Source organism: Lissotriton helveticus, chromosome 9 (assembly GCF_964261635.1).
Source record: "Lissotriton helveticus chromosome 9, aLisHel1.1, whole genome shotgun sequence".
NCBI classification, from domain to species: domain Eukaryota; kingdom Metazoa; phylum Chordata; class Amphibia; order Caudata; family Salamandridae; genus Lissotriton; species Lissotriton helveticus.
This window is the reverse complement of record NC_136070.1, coordinates 1,275,960,264-1,275,974,424: the sequence shown is the minus strand read 5'-3', so window position 1 is coordinate 1,275,974,424 and position 14,161 is coordinate 1,275,960,264. Positions and strand designations below refer to the sequence as shown.

General features: G+C 44.5%; 1 protein-coding gene across 2 annotated transcripts in view; it reads left to right on the top strand.

Moving 5' to 3' along the window:
• The window catches only part of BRPF1 (bromodomain and PHD finger containing 1), a 213,325-nt gene that overhangs the window by 91,490 nt on the left and 107,674 nt on the right, over nt 1-14,161 (top strand). For both annotated transcript variants that reach the window (XM_078661854.1, XM_078661853.1), the window contains exon 6: nt 1,334-1,465. In XM_078661854.1, the coding sequence (XP_078517980.1) occupies nt 1,334-1,465 (132 nt within the window). The remainder of the gene's footprint in view (nt 1-1,333; nt 1,466-14,161) is intronic.

The window sequence follows — 14,161 nt, the reverse complement described above, 5'->3', positions numbered from 1 at the left end:
CATGACCATCTTCTAAAGTTCCCCATGACTGACCTGCAGCATGGGTATTTCAGAGATTCTTTATCAGAACCAATATTTCCAAAGGTGCGCAACTTTTGATATAGGAGGAGCGTTTGCATAAGCCTAGAATATAGTAGGAGCTTTTGCACAAGCTTAGAAGGATTCTTTTCTGATCCTAGTTTAAGCCTAAAACTTTAACGTGAGTTTAAAAATTGTGTGATGATTCTAACATTTGGTAGTGAACATTGGAAAAAGTATTGTGTGTGTATTTGTCCTCCAGTAGTATTGTTTCCTACAGATAACATAGTAGAGTATTAAATGTGACATTTTAGATTTGTTCTTAGCCACCGAATAAATGATTCCCTTTTTGTTCTGGGAAAAATATAACTTGCTTATTGGGCAGTATGCAATTGCCTAAACCAGTGTTTCTCAAAGCCAATTTTTGTTGTTGTTTTGTTTTTTGGGGGGGGGGGGGGGGTGTTATGGGGCGGTCGTGAAAGTCTCAGCAATAAAAAAATAAAGATGCCTTTGAGTTCTGTATTTATCTAGTCACTCTTGCTGTGCCTCAAGGAGAGATGTCACTTGTCAGCCTATATATCTTGGGACAAATTACTACTTACTTTTTTAACATGGGGGTTGATGTTTACAAGCTCCTCTCCCTTCGCAGTAAGAGAAAGAAAAGCAAAGTGAATTATGTGGTAATTTTGCTGGGTTATAGGGATTGCGAAAGGAAAGGCTATAGGATGTATTTTTTCTAATTTATAACGCACAACATGTTAGTACCTGTAAAAGAACTGTACATATTCACGAGTTAGGAAAGCAAAAATGAAGCACATTTCTTTTTGTAATTCTGAATTGTGATGGAAACACATATTTTATTAGGATCAAGACACTTTACTGGGATATAAACAAATGAGAAATGATGTCTGAAACCCGATTTCCACACTTTTGTGTGCAATATAGTTTTAGGAGGAAAACTGCAGACCTTTGCAGATTTTGTGGCCATTTCAATCTAAATATGCTGTTTGTAAATAAAGGTATGCTGCCCCATAATGCTTTAGTTACATTGAATTAAAAACTCCATGAAAGCTAGGTGGGTTGTGAAAGTTTAATTCCGTAAAAGCTTGGGAAGCGCTGGCCTAAAACATTTACTAGCTTGGCCTGTACTCCTATGTGCTTAGAATTGTTTTAGGATGGGTACAAGTTAAGGAACTGCCTTCTTCTACTGATCTGAGAGCTTGATTGGGTAGGAAGATGTGATCTGGATGTTGACCCATCAGAAGGGCAAGATTTAATGTTTTTCCTTCTCTCATGGCCTCTGCTGTTTCCACAGAAAGACACAGAGGATAAACCATGGACCCTCAAAGAACAGCTCAAGGCATGGCAACGTCTCCGTCACGACCTTGAGAGAGCACGACTGCTGGTGGAGCTTATCCGTAAAAGAGAGAAACTGAAGCGAGAGACGGTAAGCTGCTGTAAGCTATGTGTGCAAATGCTTGTAGAGTTAAATGCTGTTCATACTCCTTCCAACTAGAGATTGATGCACAAATGTACCCAGTTTTCCTGCAGTCTGATTTTCAAGCAAGACCTGAATAACTCTTTCCTCTGTCATCTTGAAACCCAACAATACATTAACTTATAAACTCTGCCCTTTGCTATCATCTGTGAGAGCATTAAACCCTGATGTGGTAAATTCTTAGAAGCAGAGTATGCAAAACAAAAGCATCAAATTGTAGTGCGGAACTTGAAAACATTGGTTTATTGGTGTTCTTACTTTGTGGAGGTGAAAGGAGTTTGCGTTAAATAAAGTGTGTGAAAGTGGGCATCTCAGAGGTGCCCCCCTGAAAACCTACCTGGTTTAGTCTCTGACTGTCTTTAGGCAGCCTGCCTCCACCAGACAAGTTTTTGGACCTCTGGGTCGAGGCCTCTACCCTCCAAGACGCCTAGGGTGTAGGTGGTGCTGCCATGTGGCCCACCTTGTACTGACCTTAACTCCAGAAGATTGACCCCTGATGAAGCTTTACTCACCTGTGAGCAGCGCGACTTCGAGGGCCCCCAGTCTCCATTGGTTAACATGGGGCGCCTGACCTCGAATTTGATCTCTGCACCCTGCAGCCCGTGCTGCTGGTGGTGCACTCTTGGAACTCATTAGAACTCTGCCTAATGTTGACCAAAGACCTCGAATACTGAATCTGTAAGTAGAGTACTTAACCTACAAAAACTGCATTCTTGTTTCCTCCTATAAGTTAGCTTTGCAAAGCTTGAAAATTGCACCGTGTAAGTATCAAGTATTTTTCCTGGAAAAAATAACTACCTCTTGCGAACATCTTGGTCTTCAACATCTAGGTCTTAAAATAAATCTTGAAAGAAACATAATTTTCTAAAATTGGGGTGGATCTCCTTTTTGAGGCATGCCATTTATTAGTCACGCTGTACTTAACTAATGGCTTACTCTCCTCTGTGTTAGGCCTAAGGCTGCTCACCCACACTAGCACAAATAAAGCACTCTGGGTATTATTTGAGCCCTGTACACTTCTGGGTGGGAGAATCTCTGGACTCTTTACACAATATAACCACTTAGCGGTATGCCATATACAGAGCCGTCTTCACACATATAGTGTAGGGCTACCTCTTTTAAATTCTGTGTGTGTAATCACTCATAACACAGAAGAAATCTACCTTTAGTTTGCACTTTTTAGGTCTCGCCTACATAGCGTGCAAGCGCTGCATTGGAGTGACCTCTTTGAATCACTCGGGGATTTTGTGGAAACTTGTGCATGTTCTGCACTGTTTCCAGTGAGCCCTCGTGCATGTATGGCGTTTACCTTGCGGGAGCGAGCAGCGGCGTCATCTGTTTGCAATTATCGCGGCCGCCGATGCTCATGGCGCCGCTGCTCGCTCCCGTAAGGTAAATGCTACGCATCGCTTTAACTTTCACGGCCGCACTTGTCTTTCAGAGCTTATTTTGAATTCCAATTAGAAAGTGTTTGCCGACAGCGTGGCATCACTTGGGTGCCATTATTAAGCTTGTTGTCAGTCTGTACTCCCAGGTTCTTGGCTTTGGCCACGGGAGTTACAGGAAGGAGGGCCAGTTCTTCTGGCAACCAAGCAGGGGTCCAGGGTGGTGAAAGGTTTCTAAAGATTACCACCTCATAGTTGAGCTTCAGACAGAATTGATGGCACGCATACAGTCATGGAAACAGGTGGGAAATTTGGGATCATTGATCATTTTTTAACACTGATATAGCTAGCTGAGTGTCATCGGCGTAAGAAGTGTGAAAATCGAAAGTTCTGATTAGAGTAGCTAGTTCTGTGAAATAGATGTTAAATAATGTTGGAGTGGGCAAGGATCCCTGTGCAACCCCACAAGGAAGTGAAAAAGGGGAGGATTCAGGCTGGGCTGGGTTTGTAGTCTCTGAGAGAGAAGGGAAGTCAGGAACGACAAGGCCTTGTCTTTAATTCCTAGTTCGGCCTGATGATTGATCAGAGTTTTGTGGTCCATCATGTCGAAAGCTGCAGGTAGATAGACAAGAATAAGAGCCGTGGATCCTCCCCGGTCTAATGCAGCCCGTTACCTCCTGTGAGGCTTTGATTAGGGCAGTCTCTGTGCTGTGTCCAGGTCTGAATTCAAACTGAGTTGAATGCAATAAATGGTTCTCTTGGATGAATTGAGAAAGCTGCATATTCATTTTTTTTCTACAAGTTTTTGCAGGTGGGGGTCAGTAGTCAGCGATAGTTGCAGGGGTCAGTAGGATTTAGTGTGGGCTTCTTTATCAAAGCCGGAATGGAGGTTTTTTTTTCCATATGGAGGGGAACCCTCCGGTGGTAAACATGGAGTTAAAGATATGAGAGATTGGTGGCTATCAGCTCAATGGCTAGTTTTGGAATTGCCGTGGAACAGAGGTCATGTGGAGACCTGGATTTCGAGGTACTAATCATTTTAGATACTAGCTCTGGGAAGAAACCGTGTAAAGAATGAGTGGTAGGAGATTGCTTAAGTATCTTTGCTGAATGACAAATGTTTATCCTAACCCAGCTCACTGGTGTTCATTTTATCGCTCTGAAGAATGAAAGAATGTGTGCACCAGCCAACCTGCGACCATTGAGCATTCAGATATTGCCTCATCCATGGCCCGTCCCCTTGAAATACCAACTAAAGTTCACTTGGAGGATCAACTTCATAGGATACCCTCTCTGAAACCAAAGCTCAAACTCAAAAGATAATTTGACCTGAAAACAAAGACTGACCTGACCTGAAAGATCCAGTCAGAGACTGCTCTATATTCCTAGTCTAGCATTAACCCACTTAATCACTCCCACAACCTCCCACGCCCCTTTCAGGACAATCTACCTCTACATGAAACAAAACAAAGAACATTGATCTAAAATTGGTCACATTGTGGCAGCCTTGATTTCAACCTGTTTTGAAAATAAAATAAAGGATAGCACTGGCTTCAAATAGACCGACATTTGATTAGCCCATTCTCCTGAGACTAGATCACTTAACGTTTTTGAAGGGAAGGACTGGAAATGACAAGCTAAGTACACCTAGGCCCACGTTGTTCCCAGAGATAAGTGGGACACTACACCCACCGTCCCGTTGGCTCATGAACTACAGTCCCTATACAGAGACAGATCAAGAGAAGCACCATGATCCTGACTATTGGTGTGTGTGAGAAACCCAGAACAATTATGGGGTGCATCCTTGGAAAAATCAACCGCTGCTGGCCAGACATTGCTATTATGCAGTGATAAAAATGAACAGATTGGCAGTAGGGGAGAAAGAAGTTGCACCACCTTACTATACACGAGGATCCAAATAGATCATTCAAATTTTAGTTGCCCACCTCTTTTAGTACACCGCCAAAGGACCATAAACATAGAATCTAGATACAAGCAAATGGAGAGGCAACAAAGCAGATATCTTTCAAAATGCTATATCACGCTAAAAAAATGAAAACTTCCTTCAATGATGTCAAGCAGATGACTCCTTTAATACATCCTGGAAATGTTCTTTACGCAAGATGGTCAAATTCAATATTCACTGCGCGGCCAACGCGTTTCGCCCCAATGGGGCTTCCTCAGGGCATCCAATATGGTCCAACCAATAAAGTCTTTACTGCTCGTGTTTCAGATCAATATGATAAAAGCTCCTCATGGGGGTGTCCCATCCAGCAATAATCAACATTCACTCAGGGGACGTTCACGTAAGAACTGCACACTTCGTAAAAATAGAAGTAACACGCGCTTAAAGGAGCCAAGTTTAGGAGATTTCAAACTTCAAGTAAATCTGTGTACGCTGTGATATGCGACACTTAGTCGGCGTGGATACTCGACAAAGCGGCCCCTGTACGACGGCGAATCTCGCAATCAGCCGTCCACCCGATTCGAATTCCAAAAAGGAAAACGATTTTCCTTTTTGAAATTCGAATCGGGCGGACGGCCTGCGTTAAGAACATTTCCAGGATGTATTAAAGGAATCATCTGCTTGACATCATTGAAGGACATTTCCATTTCTTTAGCGTGATATAGCATTTTGAAATATATTTGCTTTGTTGCCTCTCTATTTGCTTGTATCTAGCTATTATGCAGTGATATTAAGATCTGCCCATGTAATGTGGTAATTCAGGTAGGAACAAAAGGAAAATGATTACTCTTTTATCGAAACTCAATACATAACGAAGGCAAAAGTAACCAACCCGCCTATACAACAATGAGCGAGCAATATAGGGACCCGCAAATATGACTCCGACTCTCTGAAAGCTCTAAACAAATCAACAGCGCCCAACTGTATCACAACTCCTACTATTTCTGATCCTTTCTTCTGCACTCATTGCGGATTTCACCTTACCCCCACATCTATCAATACACAAGCAACCCCCCGGCCCAAAACTTACACCATGACCAGCATAAACTGCCCCTCACTCCCCAAACACAAAGCTAATATTTTCGATCTACTCCTTAATGACCAACCTGATGCAGTCTTTCTCACTGAAACCTGGCTCCATGAGAGCTCAGGGCCCGATATAGGTGTAGCCCTACCATCTAACAACGCGATAGCCAGAATAGATAGAACTAAAAGGATAGGAGGCGGAATTGCAGTAGTGTTTAATAAAAACTACTGCTGCGCACTCGAGCAACTAACCATCACCTCGTGCGAAGTGGCTCTATTCAAACTTTCTCTCTCTCCTAATTTCACCTTCTCAGGGGTTCTAATATACCGATCCCCTGATTACCATGCTAACTGGATCCCTACATTTATGAAGAAATCTCATCCTTTGCCACTAATAATGCTAATTTCACAGTATTAGGCAACACAAATTTACATCTGGAAGACCTCACCTGTACTAATAGTACTAGGCTTATATCTAACATGGCCTCCCTAAATCTAAAGCTCATAAACTCCGGTCCCACCCACATAGCAAGACATTTTCTTGATCCCATTTTTCCCAATCTTAGTACTATCATCAGTTCCCCTGCATTACCTACTAGCTGGTCTGACCATTATCAGATACATTTCAATCTGATTTCCCCCCTCGCTAAGTTTAACTCCAATAACTCTAAAGGAGTAGGAGAAGCACAAAGAAACTGGAAAAAACTTGACATCGACAAACTTAACGAATGTCTTGAGAGCCACAAACCTATCCTAGAACAAAAAGTTGGCCCCCTTGCTGAGTCCGTCCAAAAATGGCTCTCTGAACCCATAGACACCTGCCTTCCCACCACCAAACGCAAAAGAACTATCCATTGTCCCCCAGCGCCGTGGTATAACGACTCTTTAAAAACTTCTAAAACTAGCTGCAGATCCTCGAAAGAAGGTGGAGGAGATATTATGATCAATTATGCAAACAGACCTATAAGGCAGCTCTGAGCAAATATCACGAGGAATGCAAACAAGCTTGCGCAACTTTTGTAAACCTAACACTCTGTAATGCTTCTAACTGTGCTAAAACACTCTTCAACACAGAAAAAGAACTTGCCGGCTCAGCGACCATAGCCAAACCTCCTATACTATCTCAAACCAGATGCGAGGACCTAGCAGCCTTCTTCATAAATAAAGTTGAAGGTATTTACCAAGAGATTATCTCTCAGGAGTATGCACCTGACAGCGCTGTGTACACCAATACACCCATACCTACAGCACGTCATCCCTCGGATGTACCCGAATACAATGAAACAGTCGCAGACCACGCCCTAAGGGACTGGCCAAATCTAACAACCGAAAGCATGGGCACACTCCTGAAATCCATAAAATCTGGTTCACCTATGGACCCATTGCCATCCAACATCCTGAAACAATTAAATCACTCTGTCCTATCAGTCCTAACTCATCTTCTTAACACATCGATTAAAGAAGCAGAAATTCCCCCCACATGGAAACATGCCATGATCCACCCACTACTAAAACAAGCATTTACAATGCAACGGTCTTGCCTTTGAAAAAGTTAGCTATTGGCATTGTAAATGACAACATTTGTATTTGTAGCCACACACACACATACACAGAGCCACATACACAGACACACGCACAGCTACAGACACACACAGCCACACACACACACACACACACACACACACTTCATCCACCCACTAAGTCCATCCACCCAGCCACCACTCAACTCCATTCATCCACTGACTCCATCCACCCAACCACACCTTGTCAGGGGTAGTAAGCACTATATAAATACAGTTACAAAACAATACATAAAACGAACTTGTGCAAGTACATGACACCTTGATGAATCACAATCACTTGCTCTGTCTTGATCCAGGCGTAAAAGCAACTTAAACAAGATAAAAGCTTTGTAAATTAACCCCATTATAACCATCGATTTGCCAGTCGCTGTGTGTGTATGTGTGGGGGGGGGTGGGTGTCTCTGTATGTATGTGCGTGCGTGGGCGCTTGTGTGTGTGTCTGTGTGTGTGTGTATGTGCATGCGTGTGTGTGGTGTTTTGAGCTTCCTAGGAGACAGCGCCTGGCCGCAGCGCTCGTTCACGTGCGCGTGTCAGTTTGGAATCGCCTCCACGGCTCCTGGGAAGCTCACACGCCAGTCGCTGCCTTCCTCATTGCTCTTCCTGATAACTTTACAATAATGATCCTCAATCAGAAAAGAGAAGTATATAATTGAATGGCACAAAACAGACAACTGTGCGCTATATAATATTTCACCACAGACACAGGTGAAATAATGGCATGGGAAGATGTTTTTATGTTAGCAGTTATGTACACAAAAGTGCTACGGATACCAAAGGAAATTGGCACATTTTGTAAACTGATACCTCATGCTGTAGGCTCCAGCTCCCAACTCTTGGCCAATCCCGGAGAGGCTGGCATCGAAGTCCTGTACCAATCCAGACACGATGACTTCATCCTCAAGTGGCAGTTTGAGACCCCAGGCCATTTTAATTCACTAGTTCGGTCCAGCAGCCGCAAAAGTAAACCCCTGAAAAGGCCGCAGTCATCTGCCCCGCAGGCTCGGAGCCTGGGAACGGAGCAGCAAGCGGGACTCCTCGCCGGATAACTTCTGAGCGTCTCGGGCCCAGGTGGGCCCATCTGCGGCTCCCGGAGGCCCTGGAAGTGTCCGGCAGTTACAGCGGTGCCAGCGGGACGGGGCCTGGGAGGAGGCCGTCTGGAGGTTGGGGGCCGCAGGGCCCTAAGTCCACAGGGACCGGGGATCGTGTCCCCGTCCAGCGGAAGGCGCGGGTTCCCAAGACTCACCAAACACATACATACCCCAAGCCTCTCAAACTCCATACATCTGCACACGCACAAACACACACGCTGACTCACACACTCGCACACAAACACACGCTCACTCACAAACACACCAGCAATACTTTCACACCGAAACAGGCACTCAATTGTCCCCACACAATCCAAGAAACAACGTTGTCGTTGCACACCCAGGTGCATGCTCTACAATTCGTCGGTCGCACGCCAAACTGGACAGGAAGTACACTGCACACGTAGACACAGATCACACACATGCACATAACACGGTCGCAGATAAAAAAAAATGCACTGCAGGCACATGCATCCCCACACAGCGCACACACATGCGCACAGATACAAAACAGCCTACCACCCACCAAACAAGGCCACACACGTGCACGCATGCGCACACGTACACAAAATCACCTCACGCCCACCACCACCACAACTTCCACACACACACACCAAAAACAAATAACCTCAGGGGTATTGTCCTATTCTGACCTCAGTGAGGGGTGGGAGAAAAGTCCACTCCAGAGAGCGGTCCTTCGTGGAAAGAAAGTACTCCAGGCTTTGTTGACATCGAACCTGTCGAAGCAAGGGCAAGGGGCAGGGGGTGGGCGTCGCGCTTCCGGTCGGGTCAGGCTTAACCCCTCGTGCATGGGCAGCTCCAACCAGGAGTGAGTTGATTGGCAGGTCCATGCTATTTTTTCGATCCTTTGGAAGAGAGTCCATGTCTTTTCATATCTGACTGAGCCCCCAAAAAATGACATTTAATATCTCACTCTGAGGGACTGGAAAATCAAAATTATAACGTCTCACTCGGAACCGCGTGAACCTATCGTTTTATCTCTCACGATAACACACTGCAAAACCTAACTCTTTGCATTGAGTTATTATCCCCAGTAAACGCTGACGTTTTACATCTAACTCCGAGGTGTTTGAACCACTAAAGTATGCCTTGTTGTACATCTGACATCGAAAACCCGAGAAAGCGGACACTAGCGCATTAAAATTCTGAACATCAGTACTTTCAAATCTCACCATGACCACTGGCAAAGCTGACATTTATTTTAATTGTGAAACGCCGAGAAAGGTGAAGTTTAACATCTCAAATTGAGCACAGTAAACGCTGACGCTTTGCATCCCCCTGCAGAACGTCGGTAAGGTCCGCGAGCTCTGGCATCTGTCAGCCGCTGGAAAAGCAAGCATTAGTTTGACATCTCTCGGAGTAGACATACTGCGAATGCTGGCCTACCCTGCTGCATCTCGCGCTGGTCACGTGAAAAGGGTGGCCCTCGCTTCAGGCTGACCTGGGTACCCGGCCTACCCCGTGCCCGCAGAGGCTGCGATCATTCGGATTTCAATAAAGATGCGTTTAATGCTTCCCTGGTTACAGGGGACACGGATCGCACGTCGCATTGCTTTACTTTGAAAATGACTGTTCATTAAAAGATGCACAGCACAAATTCCGTAATAGCAGTGTGCGAGCCAGGGGAAGGCAGTTATCTGCAGTGATTAGAAACTGTGGAGGAGCGGTGCTATAAAATGTTTTTAAACACAGCTATACAAACTCCTTCCGCGATGTGTCCGGAAGTCAGGCAAAGTCGCCTGTGACGGGGGCGGGGCTGCGTCTGCACCGGAAAAGAAGGCAGGCGGAGTGAAAGCGTCTCGGGACGCCAGAAGGAGAGCGGAGTCCCTCTAAATTGAACTGGTAAGTTGAAAAGAGGGGGGGGGCTCGGTGCACTCGTGTGTGTGTGTGTGTGTATGATGTGTGCGACGGCGTGTGTGTCTGTGTGTGTATGTGCATGCGTGTGTGTGGTGTTTTGAGCTTCCTAGGAGACAGCGCCTGGCCGCAGCGCTCGTTCACGTGCGCGTGTCAGTTTGGAATCGCCTCCAAGGCGATGCGCGCGGCCAGGATTGTCTCCTGGGAAGCTCACACGCCAACATAATGTTCTCGGCGGAGACGCGCTTCGCGCGGCTAGCCGAGACCTAAAAAACAATGCAGATCCCGCTGTCACTAAAAATTACCGTCCAATATCACTGCTGCCAACTCTGTCCAAAGTCTTAGAAAAACACAAACACATTCATCTGACGCAATATGTAGCCACGAATCATTTACTTCACCCTTCTCAGTCAGGTTTTAGAGCTGGTTTCTCTACTGAAACCACCCTCTTAGGTGTCACGGAAACTATCCGCCAGAATTTAGATAAAGGAGAAACAGTGGCCCTCATCCTGCTTGATCCGAGCGCCACTTTTGACACCATCTCCCATACAGTGCTCTTAAACGCACTGAGAAAAATTGGTATATTTGGAGTCGCTCGCAAATGGATCCATGCTTTCCTCTCAAACAGAACCTTCCAAGTCTTTTCCCAAAAAGCCTGCTCCAAAACACACTCCTTTGCACATGGAGTACCGCAAGGCTCCATCCTAGGTCCATTTCTCTTCAACCTTTATGTCAAACCCTTGGCAGAGCTGGCAGAAAAATCAGGGCTATCAATCTTTTCCTATGCAGATGATTCTCAAATCATGTTCTCATTATCTGCACAAAACCCTAATGACACCTACACTCAAGACAGGACTCACCAACATAGCAGCCTGGATGCAATCCAACTTTCTTAAATTAAAAGTAGAAAAACAGAGGTACTTATATTGGGTAAACAAAAAAACCTCTGGAGCATACAACATTGGCCAGACAAAATGGGGACTCTCCCCACCCCTGTACCTCATGTACGTAACCTAGGCGTACTCCTTGATGACACTGAGCATGCAGGCCCAATCTGTAAAAGTCGCGGCCACTTGTTTTTCCATCATCAAGTGGCTGAGAAAAATCTGTGGATGTTACCAGAAACAACAAATAAAACCATAGTCCACGCCCTAATCGCCTCCTGGCTTGACTACGGAAACATCCTATATGTGGGCTCAAACAAACAAATTACGCATAGACTACAGATGGCCCAAAATGCAGCAGTCAGCCTTTTATGCAAAGTGCCTAAAAAAGAATCTATCTCTGCTTTCTGACGGAAACTGCACTGGCTAACCATAGAAAATCGAGTAAAATTTAAAGCACTCACATGCACAGAATCCAGTCTGGAACAGCCCCCAACTAGGGTGTGGCCCCAAGCCACACCCTACATCCCGTCAAGAAATCTTAGATCAGCCTCCCATTGACGCTTTGCGGTCCCAAAATACAAGCTAGCTTGGAGGGAAATCCTTCACATACCTAGGGCCGTCATACTGGAATTCCCTCCTGATTTCACTTAGGAATGAAACTAGCTATTCCAAGTTTCGTAAATTATCGAAAACTTAGCTGTTCGATAAATAAATTGTCCAGGATCCCTCGTGTTACGGCTTCATTTCATGCGCCGGGAAACCCTTTCGGGTAACTGTTGCGCAATACAAATTATAACAATAATAATAATAATGCTTAAGTGATTCCTTAAGCCTGCCAAAAATAATTTCTTCCACCCTATCAAGACTGGGTCTGGGACTTCCAGGTGTTATAACTCCTACTTAAAGCATCTCAGTTACATTAGAGGATATGTCTAAGACCTGGTGTATAGCCAAATCCCAAGCACTCGATAGCACATGTGACAGTAGGACCAGAGGAAGAATGTAATTCTCCACCTGCAGAAGGTCCAGGTTTTAGATTGTGGAGTGTCACCCCATGTCAAGTCCTTACATTCTCACTGCAGGGGATGCAGCAGCTAGTGCCAGCCACTTGCTCAACACTGGCCTTTTCTTGGCACCATGCTTGGCTCTTAGTTTCAGGATGTACCCCTGCAATCCAAAGGCACCTGTTAAGCCTTTTTAAGAACATGACTGGTTCTCCTACAAGAGGTCTTCATTAATAGTAAAGACACTGCATAGTCCCACACATGTGCGGGATACCTGATCTTTAAAAATAAAATAAAAGTAAACATGCAAAAATGTTTTTGCAGAAGAGCCAAGATTTAAAAATGAAATATTCAAACAGACTGGGGCTATCCATCAAAGAGTGACCAGAAAAACGTATACCAACTTCAATGTGAAAATTGGTAGTAGCACTCGGGGCTTTAGCCAGATGAGGTGGGGGAAGCAAAGATGGCTGTATGCTTTTCTCAACTGGAAGAGGTAGCTCTTGACTGCCTGCGCTTTCTCAGGGGACAATGACAGTTCGGTATTTCGAGATTGAGTTATTTTCTTTTTTTAAACTGTTACTTCTACTGAATGCAATGACCTTGGTCTCAGACTGCCATGCATGTAATTGCAGATTTCAAAAGAGGCATTCCTGTAGGGAGGTAAACGAGCCACAGGCCTTTGTTAAAATTGACAATGATAGGAGTGCTGACTAAATACGGACATTGAACTTATCATCTATGATGGAAAAGCCAGTGCAACATATTACAAACTTTGGAAAGAGGGAGATTCACATTTGGGTATTCAAATTAACCAGTTCTGACATTCTAGCTACGTATAGAACTGGGAACCCTGTGAAATAAATACAAGACCTATTAACAAGCTTCAAAGCCAGGATGTATGGACTGCTTAATAGATTACCTTTTAATGGTGATTTACATACTGCTGAAAAGTACAATAAAGCTTTAAAACTGTTGGATGTAATGGAACTCGCTGCCCCTCTTCCGGGAGCGACTCATCATAATGACGATGTGTTTTTTAAACTGACGAAATGTTGTGTTTACTGTCTATAGTTATATTAGGTGTGCAGATGTATATCCAAGATTAATGTTTTGGAATTTTGAAACAGATGCCATATTCATATTGCCTATTTATTTAAAAACACAATCACTACAATGTTCTTGAGGCACAGTTTAAAAAGTGCCCCAAGTGTGGACTTGATAATTAAAGAAAAGTTGATGGGGTCTCTAATCATCTGTCCAGAGAGCAGGTTGGTCAAAAAAGCCAGGAGGTTTAAGGCACATGAATGTGGAACTGAGTCGAAAGATGGATCTGCTAGCTGGAATGTATTCTTTTGGCCTCGTAGCAGGCTTTCTACATGTGAAAACAACTATCCTGTATTACATTGACCACTCAGAAGGCACCATAATCTGAGAACAGCTACAAGTGAGAATAGCTGCCGTGGTTTGCCTTGACCCCACAGAAAGCATCCTACGTGTGAAAACAACTACCATGTATTGCATGGACCCCACAGAATGCTTTCAATGGTACTAACCAATTGTTGTTGAGGTGAGAGTACTGTTTAACAGTCCACCCGCATCATGTGTCTTTACTCTATGCAAACAATGCAAACAGGAAATGTTACTTGAGTGTTGTCAGGGGTACACTGACCACAATATGGGAATAAAATATAAACGGACGCGGACGAACAGTTCGAATACATTGTTGGCTTCAGGGTGACTTGCTGATAAGTCTGTAGGGCATTTTTGGAGACAAACTGATGTTAAGAATATCAACTTGCCATTGCCCTTGGCTTACACTAAATGGCAG